General features: G+C 35.2%; 1 protein-coding gene across 1 annotated transcript in view; it reads right to left on the bottom strand.

The window, feature by feature from the left end:
- MEI4 (meiotic double-stranded break formation protein 4) overlaps positions 1-24851 on the bottom strand; it is a 290904-nt gene that overhangs the window by 93364 nt on the left and 172689 nt on the right. Inside the window, exon 3 of the mRNA XM_012520930.1 lies at positions 12931-13062. Within this exon, the coding sequence (XP_012376384.1) occupies positions 12931-13062 (132 nt within the window). The remainder of the gene's footprint in view (positions 1-12930; positions 13063-24851) is intronic.

Genomic DNA, 24851 nt, shown 5'->3' with positions numbered 1-24851 from the left:
GTTTTTTGTTTTTTTTCTTTTCCAGTGTTCCCTCTTTCCTTAATTTTGAATAGTTTCTATTGCTAAGTCTTCAAAATTACTCAAAATCCTTTTTGGCCTATTCAGTAAAACTTGTACTTTATATATTGTATTTTTTATCTCGAAAATCCCATTAATTTCATTTTTATATCATTAATTTTCCCCCATATATCAATGAGCATATTTATGTTAGTTATTTCCATTATATATACCATTTCTGGATCTGTTTTTGCTCACTGACTTTTCTCGTAGATGTGGGACATATCTTCCTCTTCCCAAAATTAATACTTTTTGATGAAATGCCAGATATTGTGAACATTATGTTGTTACATGTTTCTCTCTTTTTTTTTTAGAAGGTACCAGGGATTGACCCTGGGACCTCGTATGAGGGAGGCAGGCACTCCACCACTGAGCTACATCTGCTCCCACATATTTGATTTTATAAAATTAAATTAGACTGACAGATTTGTTTTGAGCACTCAGCTTACTTGCTGAGTCAGCTTGATCCTTTTGAAACTTATTTTAAAGCTTTGTTATGACAGATATGTAACAGCCTTTTATTTAAGACTAATTTTTAGCTTCACTGTTAAGATGCGGTCTTTGTTGGGACTTTATTGAATGATGCTTGAGGGTGGTAACTTGAATAATGATTTCCAGGCCTGAAAGAGGTTTGGAGAATTTGGCTTAAAGCTTTCCTCTTTGATTGATTTTTCCCCCCTGGAGTGTATTTTATGCGTAGTCTCATGGGGTTTTGCCCCTCTATACATTTATATTGGTTTTCAGCCAGACAAATGAGTCTCTATCCAAATTACTGTAGTTCGTTTTCTGCAAAGCCCCTCCTCTCTGGTATTCTGCCTCACAAATTCTACCTAAGTCTAACTCAGTCTCCTTATTCAGTGGTATTCCTGGACTTTGTTTTCCTCCTTCCTCCATGTACTACACCCCAGAAACCATCTTCAGGTAGAAATCTGGAATCCTTTGTCACATCAAGGATATATCTTTCCATTTCTAGATAGCAGAGAAATTGTATCAGGAGAGGATTTGAATTTTGTCAACTTTTTTCCATATCTATTGTTACAATGGTATGTTTTGTTTTTATTTTGTTAGTATGGCAAATTCCCTTAGTTGCCTTACTAATATTAAACCAACCCTGCATTCATAGGATAACTTCATTTGGTCCTGATACATTGTCCTTTTTTATACTGCTGAATTCAATTTGCTATTTAAAGTGTTTACACCTATATTCATGAGATACATTGGTTTATATTTCATTATTATAACTTTATCAGATTTTGGTGTTAGGATAATGCTGGCCTCAAAAGAATGAGTTGGGAAGTATTCCCTCATCTTCATTTTCCTGGAATAGTTCATGTAGAATTGGTAATGTTGTTGCCTTAACCATTTTGTAGAACTTAATAGTAAAGCCATAGAGATTGGGGTTTTCTTGATAGTATATAGACGTCTAGTTTTTCTTTCTACCCACAAATTAAAGATGTCATTCATTGTCTTCTTGCTTGAGTTGGATGAAAAATCAAGGTTACTCTTAGTATTGTTCCTCTGCTCACACAGTGTGTCCTCACTTCATCCTTTCTAGATTTTTCCTTTATTACTACTTTACAGAAAATTGATTAAAACAATCCCTAAGGTGAGATTTTTAAAATTAATCAGATATTTTGATATGCTTTGTTAATCATCTTAATTTGCAAGTTTGGCATGAAAATCACCAGTAAGAGTTGACTGCAGACAATGCAATAAAGATATCTTCTGAAATTAATCTCCCTTCATGAATCAGGTCTGGAAAATCTTTAATGCTAATTATAATACCAGAAATCAAAATGCATACAACAATAATCTAAATGTCCAACAAAAGTACTAAAAAAATCAAGTAACAGTAATTTAGTGAGATGCTATTATGAGAATTGTGGAAATATGACAGAGGAAGAAGCTCTAGCACTCAGTCTTTCCACCATAACAACTATTAAACAGCAAGAACTATCTGAAACAACTATTCTGAAACTCTGGGGCCTGGAGAATCACTGTATATCATCCAGGGAAGAGGAAGATGGATTAGAGTAAATTGCTCCCTCCATGTGGTAGAGTACTGGCACCTGTCCCTTACTCTTATGGCAGGCCACCCTGGGGTTCAACCCCTGGAGAGCTTGCTGGAGAAAGAAAGGGACATAAAAGTCCTCTTCCCTAAGACCAGGGTGGGCATGGCTGAACAATGATATAGTTTTTAGTTAGTGACTTTGGATCGCTGAGGGCCCAGCTTTGAGGGGGACATTGTTTCAACACACTTCAGACAAACATGGTGGTGGAGGAGACGTGGAGACACTGTGCTTCCTGCAGCTGGGGGGTGAGGGGAAGCACTTGGCTGAAAGGCTACATTTGCCGAGCAAGCCAAGAAAGCTCAGTTTTCGGGAGCCATGAACAAAGCTCCTGGGCCCCCCTGAACTCCTCCGCAGGGTACTTTGGAGCCATTCTGTGCCCCTTGCATAAGTCCATGCCCTATTTTGGCTGGGAAATACTAACATGGAACAGTCCTCTCCAGAGGGCCTCTCTTCAGAATTGGCCCTACAGGCAGAAGCAGCTTGAGATAATGAAAGGAGTGTAAGTAATATAGAGGCAGACGATTTGGGGCAAGGCTTGCAGGCTTCAAATATCCAGATGAGGGAGGCCTGTCTTCTGGGAAACAGAGGGAACAATCAAACTCCTATAAACAAGGGAATTCCAAAAATATTAACAAGGAAAACCCCAAGACAAGACACAGGCCCAGAAAGACAGGGCAAACACTACATGCTGCCTTCACCTAGGGCAGATCTTTCTGAAAGCTGGTCATAAAGCTGTTTATGACTAGCTGGTTAAAAATCAAGACACAGACTTTTCTGGGCATAAATCCCAGAGTTAACATTTTAAAATATTAAAATCTGCAGTGTACACTAAAAGAGTACAATAAAAACAAACAAACAGGAAATAATGGATAAAAATACAGAAAACACCAACAAAGACCAGAATATGCACATACTGCACAATCTTAAAAATGTTCAAGGAAATGAAGGAAAATACATAAAAAGCACTAAAGGAAATCGGAAAAACAATGAATGAGCAAGATGACAAACTGATTATGGAGACAAATTCTAAAAAGGAAACAAACATGACTATTGGTATTGAATACTACAATAACTGAAATGAAAAATTAGGAGGAGGGCTTCAAGAACAGACTAGAACTGAAAGGAGAAAGAAACAGCAAACTCAGAGACAAAATAATTGAAACTAATCATAGAGAGAAGAGGAAAGAAATGGGTCAGATTGAAGCAGAAAGAAAAAAAAAGTGGAAATAGCCTAAGGCAACTCTGAGACAACATCAAGTATACAAATATACAAAATATGGGAGTTTCATTAAAGAGAAGAGAGATGGGGCAGGGGAAAAAGTCAAAGAAATAATAACAGAGGACTTCGCAAATATAACAAAAGTTGTGTGGATATGTACATCCAAGAAGCACAATGAACACCAAACAGGATAAACCAGAAAAATACAGCTCATTATGTACTGATCACACCATCTGTCCTGGTCTGACTCTTTTGTGGGCCCTAGAAAATGATATTCTTAAGCTAATTCACTCATGGGAGCCTAGTATATGTAGGACCTTGTGGGTAGATTCAGTTAAGGGAACTTTTGATTAGATCATTTTAGGGCTTTTAACTGGACTACATCAGTGAAGTGCAACACAGGTTTAGTCCAGGCTGTCTTGCTACACTTTTATATAAGTGATGAACTAAAAATAGAAACAGAGAGCTGCCATGTGAGGGAGGACTCCAGGATCTTACAGCCAAAGAGATGAGACCCATAGCTGAACTCAGGGATAAAGTGAGCTTGGAGGAGAAAAGAGAGAGAGACCAGCAGACCCACAATTTTGCCTTGCCACTTGGCAGAAGTCCAAGATCTGCCAGCAGCCAAGAATGGTGAGATGGTATCTATCATGATGCCTTGATTTGAACATTTTTACAGCTTCTGAAGAGATAAAGGAATTAAGACAATTTATCAATGATATCACACAACTCTCTTAAATCAATTTCAATAACTGAAAGAAAATATGACTAAAGAGATAAAGGATATTAAGAAGACACTGGGTGAGGATAAAGAACAAGTTGAAAGTTTGCAAAGAAAAGTAACAGACATTATTGGAATGAAAGACACAATGGATGAGATTAAAAACACTTATTATTATTCTGACAATGGAAGAACTTGTATCATTGACATAAAGGCAGTGGTCACCAGAGGTTCTGAAGGTAGGGAGAGGGAAGACTAGGTATAAAATGGGGGCACTTTTGGGACACTGAAATTGTCATGCATGACACTGCAATGATGTATACAAGCCATCATACATTTTGTCAAAACTAATAAAATTGTGTGGGTTAAAGTGTAAATAATAATATAAATTATAGTCCATTGTTAGTAGAAAGGCTTCAATGTGTGTTCATGAATTATAACAAATGTACAATACTAATGAAAGATGTACTTATTGTGGGAAAGTTTGGAAAGGGGAGGGTACGGTATATATGGCAACTCCCTGTATTTCTGATGTAACATTTATTTAATCTAAAATATTCTTTAAAAATAAAAACAAAATTTTTTTTAAGTTTTAGTAATGGAAGGTGATGATGGTTGCACAGCTTGTGAATGTAATTAATGCTGATGAAATGTGCACTTAAAATGGAAAATTTTATAACATATATAAATGTGTGTGTATATATATATATATAAAACCTCAATAGAGTTTACCAAAAAAATACATTAGAGACACATAATAGCAGATATGAATTGCTCAAAACCAGAATTAGTGATTACAAAGATAGAACATCTGAACTAGAAAAGACAGTAGAAATGAAAAAAAGAGAATGGACAAAATGGAAGAGAGTCTCAGAGAATTAAATGACAGAGAGAGACACAAATGTATGCATTATCAGTGTCCCAGAAGGAGAAGAGAATGGAATGGGGCACAAAGAACATCTGAAGAAATAATGATTGAAAACTTCCCAACCCTTACAAAAGACATAAATATCAATATCCAAGAAGGACAACACACCCCATACAGAATAAATCCAAATAGACCTACCCTGAGACAACTACCCTTTAGAATGAAAGATATCAAAGATAAAGAGAAGATTCTGAAAGCAGCAAGAAAAAATCAAAGCATCACCTATAAGGGAAACTCTATAAGATTAAATGCTGACTTCTCACCAGAAAACACGGAGGTGAGAATAAAGTGGTATGATGTATTTAAAGGACTAAAATGAAAAACTGCCAGACAGGAGTTCTGTATCCAGCAAAACTGTTCTTCAAAAATGAGGATGAGTTCAGAGTCCTCACAGAGAAACAAAAACTGGTAGAATATATTACCAAAAGATCAGAATTACAAGAGGTATTAAAGGGAGTGCTGCAGCCTGAAAGAAAAATATAAGGGCAAGACTCTTGGAAAACAGTGTAGACATGAAGATTATCAAGAATGGTAAAATAAAGGGTAAAAAGACAGACAATAGTACAATATGACAACAGAAAGCCAAAGGACAAAATGGATGAAGTAAATAATGGCTTTATAGTAATAACATTGAATGTTAATGGCTTGAACTCCCCAATCAAAAGACATAGACTGATAGAATGGGGAAAAAATTGAACCATGTATATGTTGTTTATAAGACTCACCTCAGATAAAAGGACACAACCAGGTTAAAGGTGAGAGGTTGGGAAAAGCTATTCTATGCAAATAGTAACCAAAAAATAGCTGAAGTAATGATACTAATATTGGGCAAAATAGATTTTAAATGCAAAGCAATTATAAGAGGTGAAACTATTATTAAAAGGGGCAGCTATTATTCAAAGTAAATATGCTAAATATTTATGCACCTAACCTTAGTGCCCCTTCATACATGAGGCACACTGGCAAAGCTGAAGAGAATAATAGATGTCTCTATAGTAATAGTTGGAGACTTCAATACACCACTCTCAATATTGGATAGAATATCTGGATGGGAGATAAATAAACAGAGATATTGAGTAATATGATAGATGAACTAGACCTAACATACATTTATAGAGCATCACATCCAAAAACAGCAGGATATGCATTCTTTACTAGCACACATGGATTCTTCTCCAAGATAGACTGTATTCTGGGCCACAAGACAAGGCTCAATATATTTAAGAAGATTGAAATTATATAAAACACCCTCTCTGTCATAAAAGAATGAGCCAGAAATTGATAATGGATGAAAAAAGAGGAAATTCATAAATATGAGGATTAAACAACATACTCTTAAATAATCAGTGGGTCAAAGAAGAAATTGCAAGATAATTCAGGAAATATCTTGAGATGAATGAAATGAGAATGCAACATATGAGAACCTATGGAACACTGCAAAGGCAGTGCTGAGAGGGAAATTTATAGTCCTCAATGCTTACATTAAAAAAGAAGAAAAGAGCTGAAAATGAAGATCTCACTGCACACTTGAAGGAACCAGAGCAAGAACAGGAAACTAATCACAAACAAAAGCAAAGAAAAGAAATAGTAAAGATTAGAGCAGAAATAAATGAACTTGAGAACAACAAAAAATAATAGAGAATTATAAAACCAAAAGTTGGTTGTTTGAGAAGATCAATAAAATTGACAAATCCTTAACTAGACTGACGAAGAAAAAAAGAGAAGATGCAAATAAAATCAGAAACGAGAATGTGGACATTACCACTAACTGTGCAGAAATGAGATCATAAAAGGATACTATGAACAACTGTATACCCAAAAACTAGACAATGTAGATGAGATGGACAAATTCCTTAAAACACACGAACCACCAATACTGACTCCTAGAAGAAATAGAAGACACCAAAAAACCAACCACAAGTAAAGAGATTGAAACAGTAATCAAAAACCTTCCTAAAAATGAAAAGCTCGGGACCAGATGGCTTCACAGGTAAATTCTACCAAACGTTCAAAGACGAACTAATATGAATCTTGCTCAACCATTTCCAAAAAATTAAAAAGGAAATAATGCTACCAAAGTCATTCTATGAAGCCAACATCACCCTAATACCAAAACCAGATAAAGATACTACAAAAAAGAAAATAGCAGACCATTATCTCTAAAGAATATAGATGCCAATATACTCAACAAAATACTTGGAAACAGAATCCAGAAGCACATTAAAAGAATTATACACCACAATCAAGTGGGTTTTATCCCAGGTATGCAATGGAAGTTCAACACAAGAAAATCAATTAGTGTAATGAATCACATGAAGTAGAAAAATCCTATAATTCTCTCGATTGATGCAGAAAATGTATTTGACAAAATACAGCGCTATTTCTTGAAAAAAAAATTCTAAAAGATAGGATTATAAGGAAGCTTTCTCAATATGGTAAAATTCATCTATGAAAAATCTACAACTAGAATTGTACCCAATGTTGAAAATCTGAAAGCTTTCCTGTTGAGATCTGGAATAAGAAAAGGATGGCCACCATCACCACTGTGATTCAATATTGTGCTAGATGTTCTCGCTACAGCAATTAGGCAAGAAACATAAAAGGTACCCAAATAGGAAAGAAAGAAGTAAAACTTTTGCTATTTACTAATGATATGATTCTACACCCAGAAAATCCCAAAAAAATCCCTAATAACAAAGCTATTAGAACTAATAATATGAGTTCAGCAAGTGGTGGGAGACAAGATTAATACACAAAAATCAGTAGCATTTATATATACTGCTAATGAACAACCTGAGGATGAAGTTAGAAAAAAAATCCATTAACAATAGTGACTAAAATAATAAAATATTTAGGAATAAACTTAACCAAGCCAATAAGAGCTTTATATTGAGAAAACTACAAAACTTTCCTAATAGAAAACAAGGAAGTCCTACCTATGGAAGAACTTTCTGTGTTCATGGAATTAAGGACTAAATATTAAGATGTCAATTCTACTTAAACTGATTTATGGATTCAATAGAATCTCAACAGCTTTTCTTGCAGAAAAAGAAAAGCCAATTATCAAAAATATTTGGAAGTGAAAGGGAACCCAAATAGCCAAAATGTCTTTAAAAAAGAAGAGCAAAGTTGGACGACTCTCATTTCTTGATTTTAAAGCATATTATTTAGCTAGAGTGGTAAAAACAGCATTGAACTGACATAAAGAAAGACAGATTGACCAATGGAATCGAATTGAGAGTTCCAAAGTAGACCCTCACATCTATGTTCAGGTGATTTTTGACAAGATGTTAAGCCCGCCCACCTGGATCACAATAGTCTATTCAATAAATGGTGCTGGCAGAATTGGATACACATATCCAAAAGAAAGAAAGAGGAATCCTGACATCTTATACAAAAATTAATTCAAAATGGATTGAGGACCTAAATATAAACACTAGAACCAATAAACTCTTAGAAGAAAATGTAGGAAAACATCTTTAAGATTTTGTATTAGGTAGTGGTTTCTTAAACTTTACACTCAAAGCAGAAGCAATGAAAAAAAAATAAATAAATGGGACCTCTTCAAAACTAAACATTTTTGTGCTTCAAATGACTTTGTGAAGAAGGTGAAAACGCAGCTGACAATGGGAGAAAATTTTTGGAAGCCACATATCAAATAAGATTTTGATTTCCATGTTAAATAAAGACTATACAATTCATGAATAAAACAACAGGCATTCCAATTTAAAAATGGGCAAAATACTTGAGTAGAAATTTTTCCAAAGGGGAAATACAAATGGCCTAAAGATGCACGAAAAGATGCTCAGCCTCACTAGTTATTAGGGAAATGCTCATCAAAACATTAATGAGATATCACTGCACATTTTACAGAATTGTCATTACTGAAAACAAACAAAACAAAACAAAACAGAAAACTACATGTGCTGGAGAGGATGTGGAGAAATAAGAACACTCCTTCTCTCTTTTTGGCAATGTAAAATTGTGCAGCCTCTGTGGAAATCAGTTTGGTGGTTCCTTAGGAAGATGAATATAGATCTGCCATATGATCCAGCCATCCCACTTCTAGGAATATATTCAGAAGAACTTAAAACAAGAATGCAAACAGACATTTGCATATCAATGTTTATAGTGGCATTATTCAAAATTGCCAAAAGATGGAAGCAACTCATGTGGCCATCAACTGATGAATAGATAAATATGTTATATATATATAATGGAATATTATTTATCCATAAAAAGGAATGAAGTCTTGATACAAGTGACAACATGGATGAATCTTGAAGACATCATGTTGAGTAACATAAACAAGACACAAAAGAACAAATGCTGTATGATTGTGCTACTATGAACTAAACATATTGTGTAACATATTATATGATTCCATTTATATTAAAAGTAAATATAAGTCAATTTATTTAAAAAAAAACACAAAAAACAATGCAAGGTGTTTTAAGTGTTATATGGGAATCCTGTATTTTATGCATGCTTGCTCTGTAAACCCCTGTCTCCTCTAATAAAGAAAAATATACTATTGAGTTACTAAAAATCACATTATCTTAAAAGTTAAAATCATGTGAAATTGCCATACTATAGTATTATATTGCTATAACATGAGAAAGCAGGTAACAAAACTGTACTGTATGATACAAATACTTTGGATAGTAAAAATCCTTGCATAGAAAAGCTATAAGGAAAGCTAGAAAGACACAATATATGCAAAATAATTTTTAGTAAGTCCTATTTTATGTATAAATTTTTGTATATTTTTCTTATTATACATAATAACATATACATTGTTTTTATATCTGGGAAATATGTTAAACTAATTAATCCTGATATTGATAGTAGTCATCCAAGATATATATTAACGTAAAGCTTTTTATCTTTCATTGTTTGTGTATGGGTTCTCCACTATAAATGGAGACACAGAGAAAGAGTAGTGCTACCATCTTTATCCTGCCATGTGAGGGAGAAAGGACTCCAGGTTTGCCTTCAGCTATAGGCAGAGAAGCCCCGAGAGACTCAAGAAGGAGCCTAGGGAGAGATGCCTGATTACCCACAGCTGAGCTCTGGAAGAATACCCATCATCTTGCCTCACCACCTGTTAAGAGTTCAGGACCTGTTAGCAGCTGACCTTTGCTGAGAAAGCATTTCTGATGGTACCTTGATTTTTACAGCTTTTCAACCTTGGAATTATAAGCTTTTACCCCCAAATAAATCCCCCTTTTAAAATCCAAACCATTACTGGTATTTTTGCATTGTTAGCCTTTGGCCAACTACAGCCACCTTACCTTTCTTTTGAGTCCCTCCTCTCTTTCTAGCTATATTTATCATTACTACTTTCTACAGTGTGGCATTTTTCCATTTTTATGTATATCCCTATCCTCTCTCTCAAATTCTAATTTCATATTTCCACTTGCCTAGATTTAGATTACTTGATGTTTCCTCAAACTCAATGTATCCAAACTCAATTTATTTCTTCCCCCAAACTAGCATCCCTTCCCAGTTACCTACTACCTTTCAGTTATATAATTTATCCCGAATCTTAGTTTCACAATCTATAAGTGTCCATTATTTTTCTCTTTCCTTCACATTAAATCATTCCTTGAGTTCTGGAAAACACTTATATTCAGTAGTTATCCATACTGCTGCTTATGAGATTGACTGCATTGAAAATCTGAAAGAAATGGTCTCCCAGTATCCACACCCTTTCCCCTGTAACTTTGTATTCCCTCTCCTACTCTAACTCCATCTTAATAGCATGTTCCTCAATCTCTGAGCTTTAGATGTGAGGGACACCTTGAAGTGACTATATCAGTAGTCATTCTAACACCCTTTTAGGGTGAAAGAGCTGAAAAAACATTAAACTACGTTTTCTACACCTCCTTCCTGGGAGCAGCCTCAATATAGCATTGGTTTAGCTAAACACACTTAAACTTAACTGAAACTGAGTCACATAGGGAGAGAGGCAGCATAGGGCATATCTTTTGCTATGGCACATTATAGAAGGACTTTGTTTTTCTAGAATCTGCAATTACAGCAGTAACTTCTTAATTCAGCAGGCAATTTCCTGGTCATGATGGCAAAGGCAGTAACTGTTTTGGTAGCACAATGCTGCTGTATGGCTGTGGTAGTCATTAATGGAAGTGCAGCCCACAGTCTTTCTCTTCAGCCCTCCCAACAATTCCATAGCTATTCATGAATCACTTTCTGCCTAAATTGTCTAGAGAAGATCCTTTGATCTACTATTAAGAACATGGTCTAATAGTTTCCTTGTCCTTAAACTACAATGCTAACATCTTGAGGGATTGTTAAAAGGATTACTGGGTCAATTTATGGAAATCAATGAACAAATATTAATTGTGAAAATTTGGTAGTAGTTATTATTACTATTACATAGTGATATGGGTCAGAAGAACTCCATTTGAATTATGGCTTTAGCATATGCAATTCCTGCAATCTTGGTTAAAATACTTAAGTACATTAAAGTTTGGTTTCCCCATCTATAAATTAGGTAAAAAGAATATCTAATTTGATGAAACTATTGTGAAAATTAAATGAGAATATATTAAAATATTTCTATTTCTACATTTTATGATTCTCCAAACAAATAAACCAATTCAGTCAACCTCATTTACCTTATGACTTCCTGCTTTTAAATGCCAAGACCTACTTTGTTTCCTCACAGTCCTGGGCACACGTCTTGTCAGTTAAAACCGTAGTGCTTCTACATTCTTTATCTTCTGATTATTCAATTTAAATTCATTTTAAGTCCCACCTTTCCCATGAATTCTTTTTGGGGACTTACAACCTACCTTGATCACTTCCTTCATTCTTATAACTTCTATAACCCATATCATACAGTTTCATACTCCACTCTTTTTCAATTTAGTATGTCTTATTTCTCTCTCAGAATGTATCTTTGGATCCTTGAGATCACTGATGATAATTTTTCTTTGCATCAAATACAACTCTTAAGAGAGTTTGGCATTTCAGTAGTCACTTGAAAAATTGTTGGCTGCATGATGTGCTATGTCATATACTGAATTCAATTACATAAATTAATTTGAAATTATATCATAAAATGTAAATAACTTAGATGAAAATACTTGGTTAAAAACTATTAAAATATAGCTTTTATATTTTAATATATAAAAATATAATATATCCTTACTAAATTTCTTACTCTTCTCCAAAGTATTTCGACCTGTGACTGATTTTCTTTATCATTTTAATTCTACTATTAAAATGGTCAGAATGTTAATGAGCAACAAAGCGAACACAAAATAAATATGTGTCAGCATTCAAGTATGGGAATGATTTAAGTTCCCTTGACATATTTGTCAGCAGTGATACATAAAGACAGTTCAGATATAAAGGCTTAAAGCACTAATTTTCAACACTGGCTATACACTAGAACTACTCCGAGAGCTTTAAGGATACTAATTCTTGTGTCCTACCCATAGAAGCCCCCATTTAACCGGACTGGTATACAGTCTGTCAATGGCATATTTAAAAGTTAGCCAAACGATTCTCATGATCAGCTAGGGATGAGAACCACTGGAATAGAGGTTACACTTCATTTAGCATCCTCTCCACTTTACTTTTCTCTTACTGCAATGCTTTAGAAACATGTTGCCTGGCTGGAGAGATTTAAGGCCATTCATCTAAGCACCGCTCTGCTGTCACTAATGGCACCTTTGGTATGTATATACAATTAAGAACAAAAAGGTGATTTTATTTTGAAAACTATTTCCTGAAAGTGACTTTATGCAATTTCAGAAAGCAGTAAGAGTATTCACATATATTAGAGATAAGTAATAACTGGAATATCAGCCTGGCAATGAGAGGAAAGCAGAAAAAGGAAGAAAAGGAAAACCTATAGCTACATTAACTATAAATAACAGCTATGGTTTCAAATGATGAGTACCTGACTGACGGTTCCCAGATCATCAGTGAAGCTGTTTACTTCTGATAGAAGCAGAGATATAATAGATTTTCTCAACAAACTGCAACTTCCCAGGGTTACCAGACTCTGAGAGATATACTGCTGTACCTGAAACTAAATATAAAAACAATCAGGTTTCTACTTTCTATCAAGTCAAGTCAAAATGTATTTAGTGGGCAATTGCTAAGATTTTACCACTAAGATAAATGCTGTGTAGAATATAAAAAGGTGTCAAACAAAATTCTGGGGCAAGCTCAAACAAAATTGTGAAATAGACAACTGATGATAATATACGTGATAAGATTTTTTATAGCAGTTAATATTTTGAAATATATGACAGGATGCTCAATCAGAAGTTTTAGCTGAAGTATCAAGAGATGATAATAATAATTCAAGTGAGAGACTACAAACCCTTACCCATAGTAGGAGTATATATAAGAAATATATATGAGGATATAAAAGAATGAGAGGAATAAGTCTGAAGATGTCTTTGGGGAGAATTACTAGAGCACTTTAGGTCCCTCTTAAACATTGCGGGGGAGACAGATGGGAATTATTTCTCTATTTACTGCAAGTTAAAAGGGAGGGGTTTTAAGAGGACTATTTAAGGGGGTATGGGGTGTGGTGTATGTGGGAACCTCTTATATTTTTTAATGTAACATTTTTTGTGATCTATGCATCTTTAAAAAAAAGACAATTTAATAAAAAAAAAGGGAACTACTTTAAATATGGATTGGAGAACACAGAGGACTCAGGTCAGAGGTATGCCTGAGAAATCCAAAAGGCAAGAGCCTTAGCTAAAGTGGCCTATAAAAGAGAGTACAAGTTGTGGTATCAAAGGGAATGGGCTATCTCCCAGAATTTGTCAATGCAAAGTTGTTGTCCACAGGCCCAAGAGAGAGAAAGTGACATTATGGGGACAATCAAGTCCTGCCTTGTAAAGGGGCAAACACATTGAGCTGAGAGAATCCAGAAGTATTCCTAAATTTCTAGGATTGAAAAAAGACCATCCTGAATAGAGGTGCTTATGCCCTCTTGACAGAGGTGGGAAGGGAAGATGCCCAAAGAAATCATAAAGGTATCCATGAATGAAGTTTAAGACTTTTATACTTAGCATACTATCAGGTCCATTAGGTTCAGTTTTATTTTTTTGAGTAATTCTAACTATTTGTGAGGAGTGATATTTTACAAATTTATTCTTTTCAAAGATCAAAGAGAAAATTTACCTATTAAAAATACAGCAAGGCTCTGATCAAGAAGGTGGAATGAGGTGCTTAAGAGCCCTGGCCTCTCTCAGAAGCTCTGAACAACCAGTAAGAACTGCCCGAAATGAACAACCAAAAAGATAGGCCAGCCACGGTCCCTGATTCCAGTTTGGAAGGGAGCAGGCTAAGTCTCATGCATGTATTTGGAGAACGGATGTTTGGCCCAATCTATCTGGTGGTGGCTTGACAGGCTCTGTCCCACAATTTGCCTTATATATTGAAAGCAGTTGATATAGCTTTACTATGGGATGCTGTGGGAGAGCAGTCAAGTCATGGCTGCCTGGGACAAGGGACTGCTGGCCATAAGACATATACTACAGTGCCTGGGGTAACAAGGAAACTGTTGCCAGGGTAATGAGGAAACTGTTTCTGAGGAAAGAAGAGACATTCCTATCCATATAAGTGGGGGGGATTCTTAGGGCCTCACAAGACAGGACACAGCATAAAAAGGATTGGGGGGCCCCTACATTTTGGCATGGAGCTATTCTTTCAACTCATTGAAAGGATAAGCTCTAAAGGAGAGCACTCAAAGAGGTCAATCTGCAAAGACTAGGAAAGTCGTTTACCTTTCTTTTTTCCTTTATTTTATTTTGTTGTTGTTGTTATTAGCACCTGGCATACAAGGAAATCCCTGTCATAACACTAGCTAGATACAAGCTTAAGTAATAGCTGCTTCTGAGTCTAAATTCTAGCAATAACAAAATACCAAAGTGTCCAGGTTTCAACAAAAGACAATGAAACATACACAGAAACAGGAAGTGATGGCTCAGGAAAAGAAAAGTAAAGCATTAGAAACATCAATAAGCAACCTCAGACTTAGGACATTCCAGACAAAGACATTAAAAACTATATGTTCAAAGAGAAAGAGGAAATACGGAAAATGACTAATGAACACAAAGCAGTTATCAATGTAGAGATGGAAATTATGAAAAGGAACCAAATAGAGCTGAAGACAATAGTAACAGAAATTAAAAATTCTCCAGTGATTCAATAGCAAATTGGAGATGGCAGAAAAAAGAATCAGTGAAGTTAAAAGACAGGAAAATTGAATTGTCCAGTCTGAGAAGAAGAATGAAGAAGTGAACAGAGCCTAAAGAACCTGTGAGACACCATCATGTGTACAATATACACATTGTGGCAGTGCCAGAAAAAAAAAAAAGAGAAGGGGAGGAGAGATTATTCAAAGAAATAATGGCTGAAAATTTCCCAAATATAGTGAAAAACACTAAAACAAGTGCAAAAACAGTCACAGACAATATATACATGAATGGGCACAGCTATGTTCAAATGAAACCTTATTTACAAAATCAGGCAGCACATCAAATTTGGCTCAGAGGTCTCCAACCACTTCATCATAGGATTTTAGTGATCTTATTTTTACTATATATTATTTTCCTTTTTCTACATCCTTATCCTGGAATTATATCAATATTCAGCAGTTTTTCCTAATGCTAAAATAAATAGGATGAAAATAATTAGAAAATGAAAAATTGATGAACTCGCCTGGAAGGATAAGTGAAGTAAATTATCACTATCTCCTCATCCTTCAGTTTTCTTAAAGCATAGTCCAAAATTATTTTATCATCTTTCAAGAGAATATAAAATAAAACAGAAGACACCATCTTTGTAGTCTGTTGTTAAGCATCCCTTGATCACAGCTGAGATTTCAGGATTTTTCATTTTCTATTATAATAACAAAGAAAAGAATATTGACAGAGGAAGACATTTCATAGTAGTTAAACACATTGGAAGATGAATGCTAAGAGAAAGATAGCATTGCTCTAGATTCTAAAGATGCTGGTAAACTGATCTCATAATTGAAATATCATAAAATTAGTTTATCCTAGATGTATAATTTCATACTCAATAATTTAAGAGTAACAATATATGTATAAGGAAATAGGGGTTATATGATATTCTTACCCAGGTAGTCATTCAATAAGAGGACTTCATCACATAATATTTTGCAACAAGAATCTGGACCATTCTGTTTTTCTAAAGAAACATCTGATATATTATTCTTTCATTTTTTGCACTATTTTTGCACTTGGTACTGTTGATAAATGTGCTAAAGGTAGGTGTGTATGTAAAGGTTATTAGAAGTAAATAAATGATGTAGAAATTTAAAAATTCATTGAATTATTAAAATTTCTGCTTAGAAAGCTAAAACTGACAATGTTTTATGATTATGGAGAAAGTATAAGCCATCCTTCCTTCAACAAAATTATGAATAATATGATAAGTATAAGGATTAAGTACACAAAACCAAATCAAAAGCAAAGGCTAGAATCTATTAGATATATATTTGAAATCTGGTGTCAACATATAAAAGATGGATGAGACCCATGTCACAGTTGAGGAGCAGTGAATTGCATATAGAAGATATTACCCAATTTAGGTGATACTTTAAATTGAAAAATGGAATAAAATTTTATTATACTTCATTCTCAATAAAATTGATTTTCATTTTCTTCTGTATATTACCCATAAAATGCTTTAAAACATAAAAAAATGAAAGAGGGTCCATCAGATTCTGATGGTCATGATGATCTTATATACTATAAGCATTAAATACCTCCAAAGGCCACAGAATGCACATGGTAAGACATTACCATAGTACCACATATGTAAAAACATTTTTGCTTCCCATATTTCTTCTCTTTCTTCCATGACCCAACCTTACAGAAATCAAAAACTATGGTTAGCAAGCTTAGGAGGGAAGAGAAGAAAAGGTAGAAAAAGCAAAGGATGGACTATATATCCTTTCTCAACTGAAGAATTCTTTCTGTAGCAGGACAGGAAAAACTTCATCATGAAATCAATAACTTTCTTTTATTACCTAGACTGGACATGTTTAATTACTAGAGTGAATCTGTTTGTATTAACTAAGTGATGAATTTTATTGAGAGGCTACAAAAGTACCTAACATTAAATATATTTAAAAGGACAGTGGGAGATAACTTGATTATTTAATCCCATTTTTTAAATCTACCCTTTAATATAGCTGAGAGAAAGGATCTTTCAAGTAATATCTTAAAATGCAGAAACAGTCATATACTTTGTGTTTACTCTATATGAGTTTAAAACATTGAGAAAAAATAATATTTAGAACACATTGTTATTACATATGAAAAGTTTGTTGACAATGACAAATTATGCCATGTTTAACTAGGAAATGTCACCTATATGAAGTAGTATGAACACATATGTAGATAATTATCAAATATTGTGAACATTATAAAAATTTATCACAGTGATATTTTAATGATATAATTTAAATGCAAAATTTAAACACTGAAAATAAAGTTGAACAGATTATAGACTTAAAAAGATATCGCCATGATAAATCTGGACATGCATAACTAGCTCCTAATAACTGTTTTCACTATTACAATAAATCAATTTAATGACAGCTATACACATACATAAGTGATCACCACAGGAAATCAGTTATTTATTTATCATTGTTTCTTACTAAAGTAATTGGCTGAAATTCACATCCTTTATAACTCTACTTGTTACAGAACTACTTATTTCAGGTTTTTACATTCAAGATTTTTACATTTTTGTTTGTATCTGAAAGAAAATTTACTCTCTTATTAAGCTCTAAAAATCTTTTCCTTTGTATTTTAGAAATGCTTTAATTTTTTAACTCCTTTATCAATATTTAATTCTTTAGGTGATACTTCAAAGTAAAAAAGAAAGTTCATGGAAAATAAAAGGGACTTTGGAGAGTGGGGATGGAAATTTGCATACTCTAGAGCCCAACACCACCTGAGCTCAAATCCCAGCTCTAGTGCTTTGTAGCTTGTATTAGCAACTTACTTAACCTTTTATGCCTCAGCATCTGCACAACACTGATAGTCATAGCACCCACTTCATAGTTGTGTGAATATTAAATTAGTAAAAATGCTTAACATAGCACTAGGCATTAATACATGCTCAATAAGTATTAAAATTAGGAACGGACTTTGGCCCAGTGGTTAGGGCGTCCGTCTACCATATGGGAGGTCCGCGGTTCAAACCCCGGGCCTCCTCAACCCGTGTGGAGCTGGCCATGCGCAGTGCTGATGCGCGCAAGGAGTGCCGTGCCACGCAAGGGTGTCCCCCGCGTGGGGGAGCCCCCACGCAAGGAGTGCGCCCGTGAGGAGACCCGCCCAGCGTGAAAAGAAAGTGCAGCCTGCCCAGGAATGGCGCCGCCCACACTTCCTGTGCCGCTGACGACAACAGAAGCGGACAAAGAAACAAAAGCAGACAAAGAAACAAGACGCAACAAATAGACACCAAGAACAGACAACCAGGGGAGGGGGGGGAAATTAAATAAATAAAAAAAAAAAAAAAAAAAGTATTAAAATTAGTATAATTTAGGATTATAATATAAAAATATTGAAGGTTATATGGTATAAATATAATTCACTTAAATACTAGAAATAAAGGCTTTAGAATTCTAAAGTTAAAAATAATTCTATTAAAGAACACTAGTGTGAAGAAGAATTCATTATAGTTATAGTTCATTGTAGTTATAGCTACAATTACTATCTTTCCAACATGACTGGAGCTCATATGGAGCAAAGACTAAGTACATAACCATTAATGTGGTTAAAAATTTGGTGAACATTGGTGTAAAAATGGTCTCTGTGCTTCCTTACATTTTAATGGACACTTGTCCTTTTGTAAAAACAGTGGAACTTTTTAGAGAATCTGATCTGAAGGCCTGACCACAATATTTCAAGTGAGGCTACTGTTACAGAACCTGTGGAAGGCCTCACTAAACACCTAAGGCAAACTTGTTCTAGCATGTCTTCCTGTATTTATGGGCTTGAGAGCTAAAAATTATTTTTCCCAGATTCCTCTACAATTAGAATTCTGGATATGATCTTAGTTCAGCTAATCAGAAGTACTCATTTGAGACCTTAATTTAAAAGTGAGTTATAGAAGAGAAGAAGCAGTACAAAAGGCTTGCATTTTGTTGGTACCAATTGTGGCAGAGATGGGATGGTTCTGGCTCATCCTGCAGCTGTGTCAGAGACTTCCTAATTAGGCAGGTTCTTTATCAAAGCAGAAGCATCAGCTCTCTAAGTGGTCTTGTGGGTTACGGAGTCACTCCAGTTAACTCATACTTCCCACAGATGCCTTGATCTCTATTTTAATATGGGGTATTTGCAGAGCTCAGTGCCACATTATTAATAAAGTCTTGAAATATGTAGGAGTGGGATCCCTACCACATGCCCAATCATTTTGCCTCTATGACTTATACAGAAGATAGAAGAATCTTGGAGAATCATTATGAATTATCATAAACTTATTACATGGTGTTACTCTTTCGGATTAGTTCCTCTCCTGGAAGGCTGAATACCACTCCTGATATCTGTTGGCAGGTTTTGATGTGGGAATTTTTTTCACTATCCCAATAAGCAGACAAAAAAAGCAGCTGATTGCATTCATCTAGCAGACAGCAGTATGCTTTTTTTTCCTGTTCTATTTAATACTATATCAACTTGCTGGCACTATAACATTAGTTAGTTCACAGGGTTCCTGATTGTTTTAATATTCCACAGGACATCGTGCTGGTCCACTACCTTTGTTTTTTTTTAAAGCTTTATTTATTTATTTATTTATTTATTTCTCTCCCCTTCCCCCCACCCCGGTTGTCTGTTCTGTGTGTCTATTTGCTCGATCTTCTTTGTCTGCTTCTGTTGTTGTCAGAGGCACGGGAATCTGTGTTTCTTTTTGCTGCGTCATCTTGTGTTATTTCTCTGTGTGGGCGGTGCCATTCTTAGGCAGGCTGCACTTTCTTTGGCGCTGGGCAGCTCTCCTTACAGGGTGCACTCCTTGCTCATGGGGCTCCCCTACTCAGGGGACACCCCTTAGTGGCACGGTACTCCTTGCATGCATCAGCACTGCGCATGGGCCAGCTGCACACGGGTCAAGGAGGCCCGGGGTTCGAACTGCGGACCTCCCATGTTGTTCCACTACCTTGATCATGCTGATATAGTAGGTATATCCATTTTAGAGAGTGGGAGATATATCCATTTTAGAGAGTGGGAGAAAATTCCAGAATTCAGGGGTATGAATTTGGGGGACTTGTGAAGTTTCTGTGTCTAATTTATTAGAATATTCCTTCCAAAGTGAAAGACTGGTTGCTTTACCAAGTATTTCCTACCGCTGAAAAGAGACATGCTTGAAGTATCTTTGTAGATGTCTGAAGCAGCATATGTCCATTTGGTTTAACCACTGAGGTGCATATATTGAGTAAATCATAAGGCTACAAGTTTGGGTAGAGTTGAGAGTAGTATATAAATATCCCTGGCTGATCCAAGTAGGGGAACAAGAAGCTCTGCCACTGAACTTTATGACCAGTATAATCCATCCAATGGTGCTTAAAGTGCTTGGAGCTGATCAGTATACTGAAGCTTGTAGCAGACCCAGTAAGAAAATCATAGAGGAGGGCCCCTGGGTTCTGAAACAAAGCAATGCCTTTTTTGACAAGTAAATAACATCCTTTACAGAAAAATAAAACATTTTGCTTATGCTATTTGGCCCTACTAGAGATTGAATGCCTGACCATGGAGCACCAAGTGATTATATTCTCAGAATTTCCCATTTGAACTGAATGTTATCTAAAGTAAATTTTGGACAGCAATAGTCTTTCATCAAATATCTGTATTATAAGTAAAAGTGGTATCAAACAGGAACTGAAGCAGAACTAAGTGTCGCTTGAGCAATTGGTAAAGTTCCAACTATGAGAATACCCTTGTAAGGAAATTTCTGTTCTAAATCACTGACCAATATATGCTGCTCTTTCTCCCATAACCATAATACACAGGTTTGAGAAGTTTAAGGGTTTATGCAAATGAGATTGGGAACTCTCAATATTATACCTAATGATCCACTGGCAAAGAGTTTTTCCCATTCTTTTGCCTTTGGGTTCTGATGATTTTGAGGTCTTAATACCAAAGTGAAGGAAGTTCCAAGCAAAGTACTCAACAATGGTTTGTAGGAAATGGAAGTTGAGATTTCCACCTGGCCATTTGGGGTTCTTCATGCCATTTGGGCAAAAAGAGCGTGTACCAGTTTGATATTTATGAATTCCAAAAAGAGATATAGATTATGTTTGTAAATTGGTCTATTCCTCTGGACATGATACCCTCTGATTGCGTTAAATACAAAGATTTTACGTTTACTTGATTAACTCAAGATTGATTTCACCACGTCATTAAGGTGACTCAAAGTTAAGTTCCTGCCTCCTTGGTGGGCTAAATATATGGAAACTCACTCAAGGACAACACAGAAGATGCACAGAGGAAGAAAGAGAACTCCATAGATATGGAAGAGGAAAAAACTTAATGCTGGGGCCCCCGGAAAGAGATGAGTCATTCACCTGATAGTTTGCAGTTGAAGAGAACAGAGCAGCTGAGCCCTTTGCCAGTTTACAGCTGAGAATGGAAGAAGCTGGGCCCATGGAGCCTTAAGAGGAAAGAGGTATCACCTGCCATCTTGCTTCAACACTTGGCAACTGATTTTGGATGAGGAAGTAATCTTGAGTTAGTTGTATTCTTTAGGGCCTGGTAACTGTAAGCTTTAACCCCAAATAAACACTCTGTATAAGCCAACAGATTTCTGGTACTTTGCATCAGCACTTCTTTTGGATGCCTAACACAAGGGGTCACTGTAGAGGGGATCTCAATTATCTAGGGAAGAAGGGAAGATTATGCTTGGAACCCAGGGGTTGCCTCATAGTATTGACATGTTCAGAGGAATTACAGAAGAGAAGACTACAGCACCTTGATGTACGTAGGACCACTGAGAGGTCATATCCTTCAGGGATGAAAGTCTGGGGTCAATTCAAACAACCAAAGCACTGACTGAGGACAAAGGGAGAATGTGAATGACAGGGAAGGAAGGAAGTCAGTAATGATTATGATCTTGAAACCAGTTCTAGAAATGAGGTTCATGAAAGGTTCTCCTTTTCATACATGTGTGTGTGCACATAAGTGTGTGCACATGGGTAACGTATTCAGGCAGTGGTTTATGTTATAATTCAGTACATAAGTTCCAAAGTATTAAGCTAGAATTGTGATTGAATCAGCACAGGCATGATCATCATGTGTATGAAATGTTTAGTGAGTCTTTGAATCATTCCTTTCGGGAGAGGTTAAAGATTTTGTTTCTACACCGCATTAATATATTATCAATGTTATAAAACTGTGGCTATTATTTAGGGAAAGTCTGAATAGGGAATAAGGGGTATAAGAATACTGAATAATCAGAGGGGTGGCCAATGGCAAATTGACTAACCTGCTTAATATCCATTTAGGGATTATTTTGAGCATGCTTCCAATCTAAAGAAAATAAAGTTACATTTCTTCTTGTAGGGAAGAATAGAATTTAGATTATTCAAACTTGATATTTATTGTTACTTGTTGAGAAATGCCCGTTGCAGGGCATCCTTTTTGAATACCATAACTTGAGGCTTTTGTAGCAGGATTCTGGAACTGCTATGGTGGAAGAATATTACGAATTTGGGAGATTCTTGATGTTGGCAGAAGTGCATTTGTTCAGGGGCTGGCAGCTTTGGAAACTCCTACCTTTTTGTTGCCCTAATCATGGTAGAAGTAGCAACAACCTTCACAGCCCAAATTTGCTGTGTGGTTTTGGGGAGACATTCCTAGAAGCTCTGCTAAAAAGTCTATTTCTTCAACCTATCTTAGAATTCTGCAAATTCTCTATACCCCTTAATAAATCCCTTTTTGTTGAAAAAGAACAGTATTATTGTTTTCAATTAAGAACTCAGGAAATACAGCTATTTCCCACTTTTAGAATATCTATCTATTTTTCTCAAGGAGATAAATTTGACACATGTATGACACTTCCTTAAATATTATAATAGCACATTTGTCAAAGTAAATGATCTGGAATTCTACATTCAACATGACAGAATTTTAAACACACGGAACATTCCACAGATAAGAGCTATAAACTCTAAAAATGATTTTTAAAAAAAAATCCGACTACATGAAGGCTCTGTAGAATGAACAAAAGAAGATGGGTTCTACAGAGATATCAAAACATGGAAGAACTAGACTAACATGGGTGAGTTTCTATTTTAACAACTTTGCCTGAGAACAAACTAGTCATGGCTTGATGAACGGCAGCTACAACTGTGATGGAAACCTGTTGTCTTTCTGGCTGGAAGAATGAAAGAACAAAGTCCAGGGAAACTACAGGGAGAAAGAAATAGGAACCATAGAAAGAGAGTCATGGGAGAAGAACCTTTAATTATGTGTATAAATTCTGCCCAAATTTTTGGCTAAACCATACACATATGGGTTGAACTAAAAAATCCAGCTGAAAAGTCTAAACTGAGATTGGAGCTGCTGCTCAAAGCAGGCTAGATAGAGTTTGTACTGCAGCCTAATCAAATTAACTGATTAATAAAACAAAAAATATCAACACCCTTAGGATGACTACAACAAAATCAAGATTCTACAGAACATAAATTCACAATATCCAAGATATAATCCAAAATTACTGATATGAGAATAATGAGGAAAATGTTACCTACTTTCCAGGTAAAAAACAGTTAATGAAGTTCAAAGTTGAAATGATCCAAAGATTATAATTAACATGCAAAGATTTTAAGATAGATACACAGCATCTCAGGGACAGTATCAAAATGTCCTCATATTTGTACTAGAGTTAATAAGGAGAAAATAGAATGTGAGGAAATATTTGAAGAAGTAATGGCTAAAAACTTCCTGGATTTAGTGAAATACAGAAATTTATAGCTTCAAGAAGTTCAGTGAGACTCAAACAGGATGAATATCAAGAAAACAATGCCTAGGCAGACTAGAGTCAAACACCTGATTACGGAACTAACTTGAAAGTAGCCACAGAAAAATCACACCTTTCATACAGGGAACACGACTTAAATAACTGTGCACTACTCATTAAGAACTATGGTGGGTAAAAGATCAAACCAATATACTTAAAGTGCTGAAAGAAAAATGTCAACAGAATTCAATGTCAAGTTAAAAAACGTTCAAGAATGAATGTGAAATAAATCCCAGATAAAAGAGAAAATAAAGAAATTTTTTCAGCAAGAGATCTGTAGTATGAGACATGCTAAAGGGAATTTTTTAGGATTAATAAAATGCTACTAATGGTAAACACGAATTTTCAGAAAGAAATGAAGAACACAGAAAATGGTAAATATCTGGGTAAAGAAAAAAGGTTATGTTTCCTCTTTATTTCTTTAAAATACAGATGACAGTTTAAGTAAAAATTATGAGAGTACCTTGTATATAGATATGTTACATAACACAACTGTAACATAATAAACAGGGGTATAAGCCAATTACAGTTCATTGCCTCTCAGCTCCAAATCCACCCTTCTGTACATGCTCTGTAGAAATGAACAGAATTCCTTTAAACATCTCTCCTTTACATAAGCAATATGCTGTTTTCTCAGTAGAAATATCTGATCAATATTGAAAAAATAGCTATTTAAAGTCTGCTCATTTTTTAAATTGTCTTTTTATTGTTGACTTGTAAGAGTTCTATATAAATTCTAAACACAATCCCCATATTTAGAGATAGGATTTGAAAATATTTTCTTCCATTATATAATAGGTTGTC

This window comes from Dasypus novemcinctus, chromosome 11, assembly GCF_030445035.2.
Source record: "Dasypus novemcinctus isolate mDasNov1 chromosome 11, mDasNov1.1.hap2, whole genome shotgun sequence".
Lineage (NCBI taxonomy): Eukaryota > Metazoa > Chordata > Mammalia > Cingulata > Dasypodidae > Dasypus > Dasypus novemcinctus.
The sequence above is the reverse complement of the archived record's forward strand: the minus strand, read 5'-3'. Positions and strand labels throughout refer to the sequence as shown.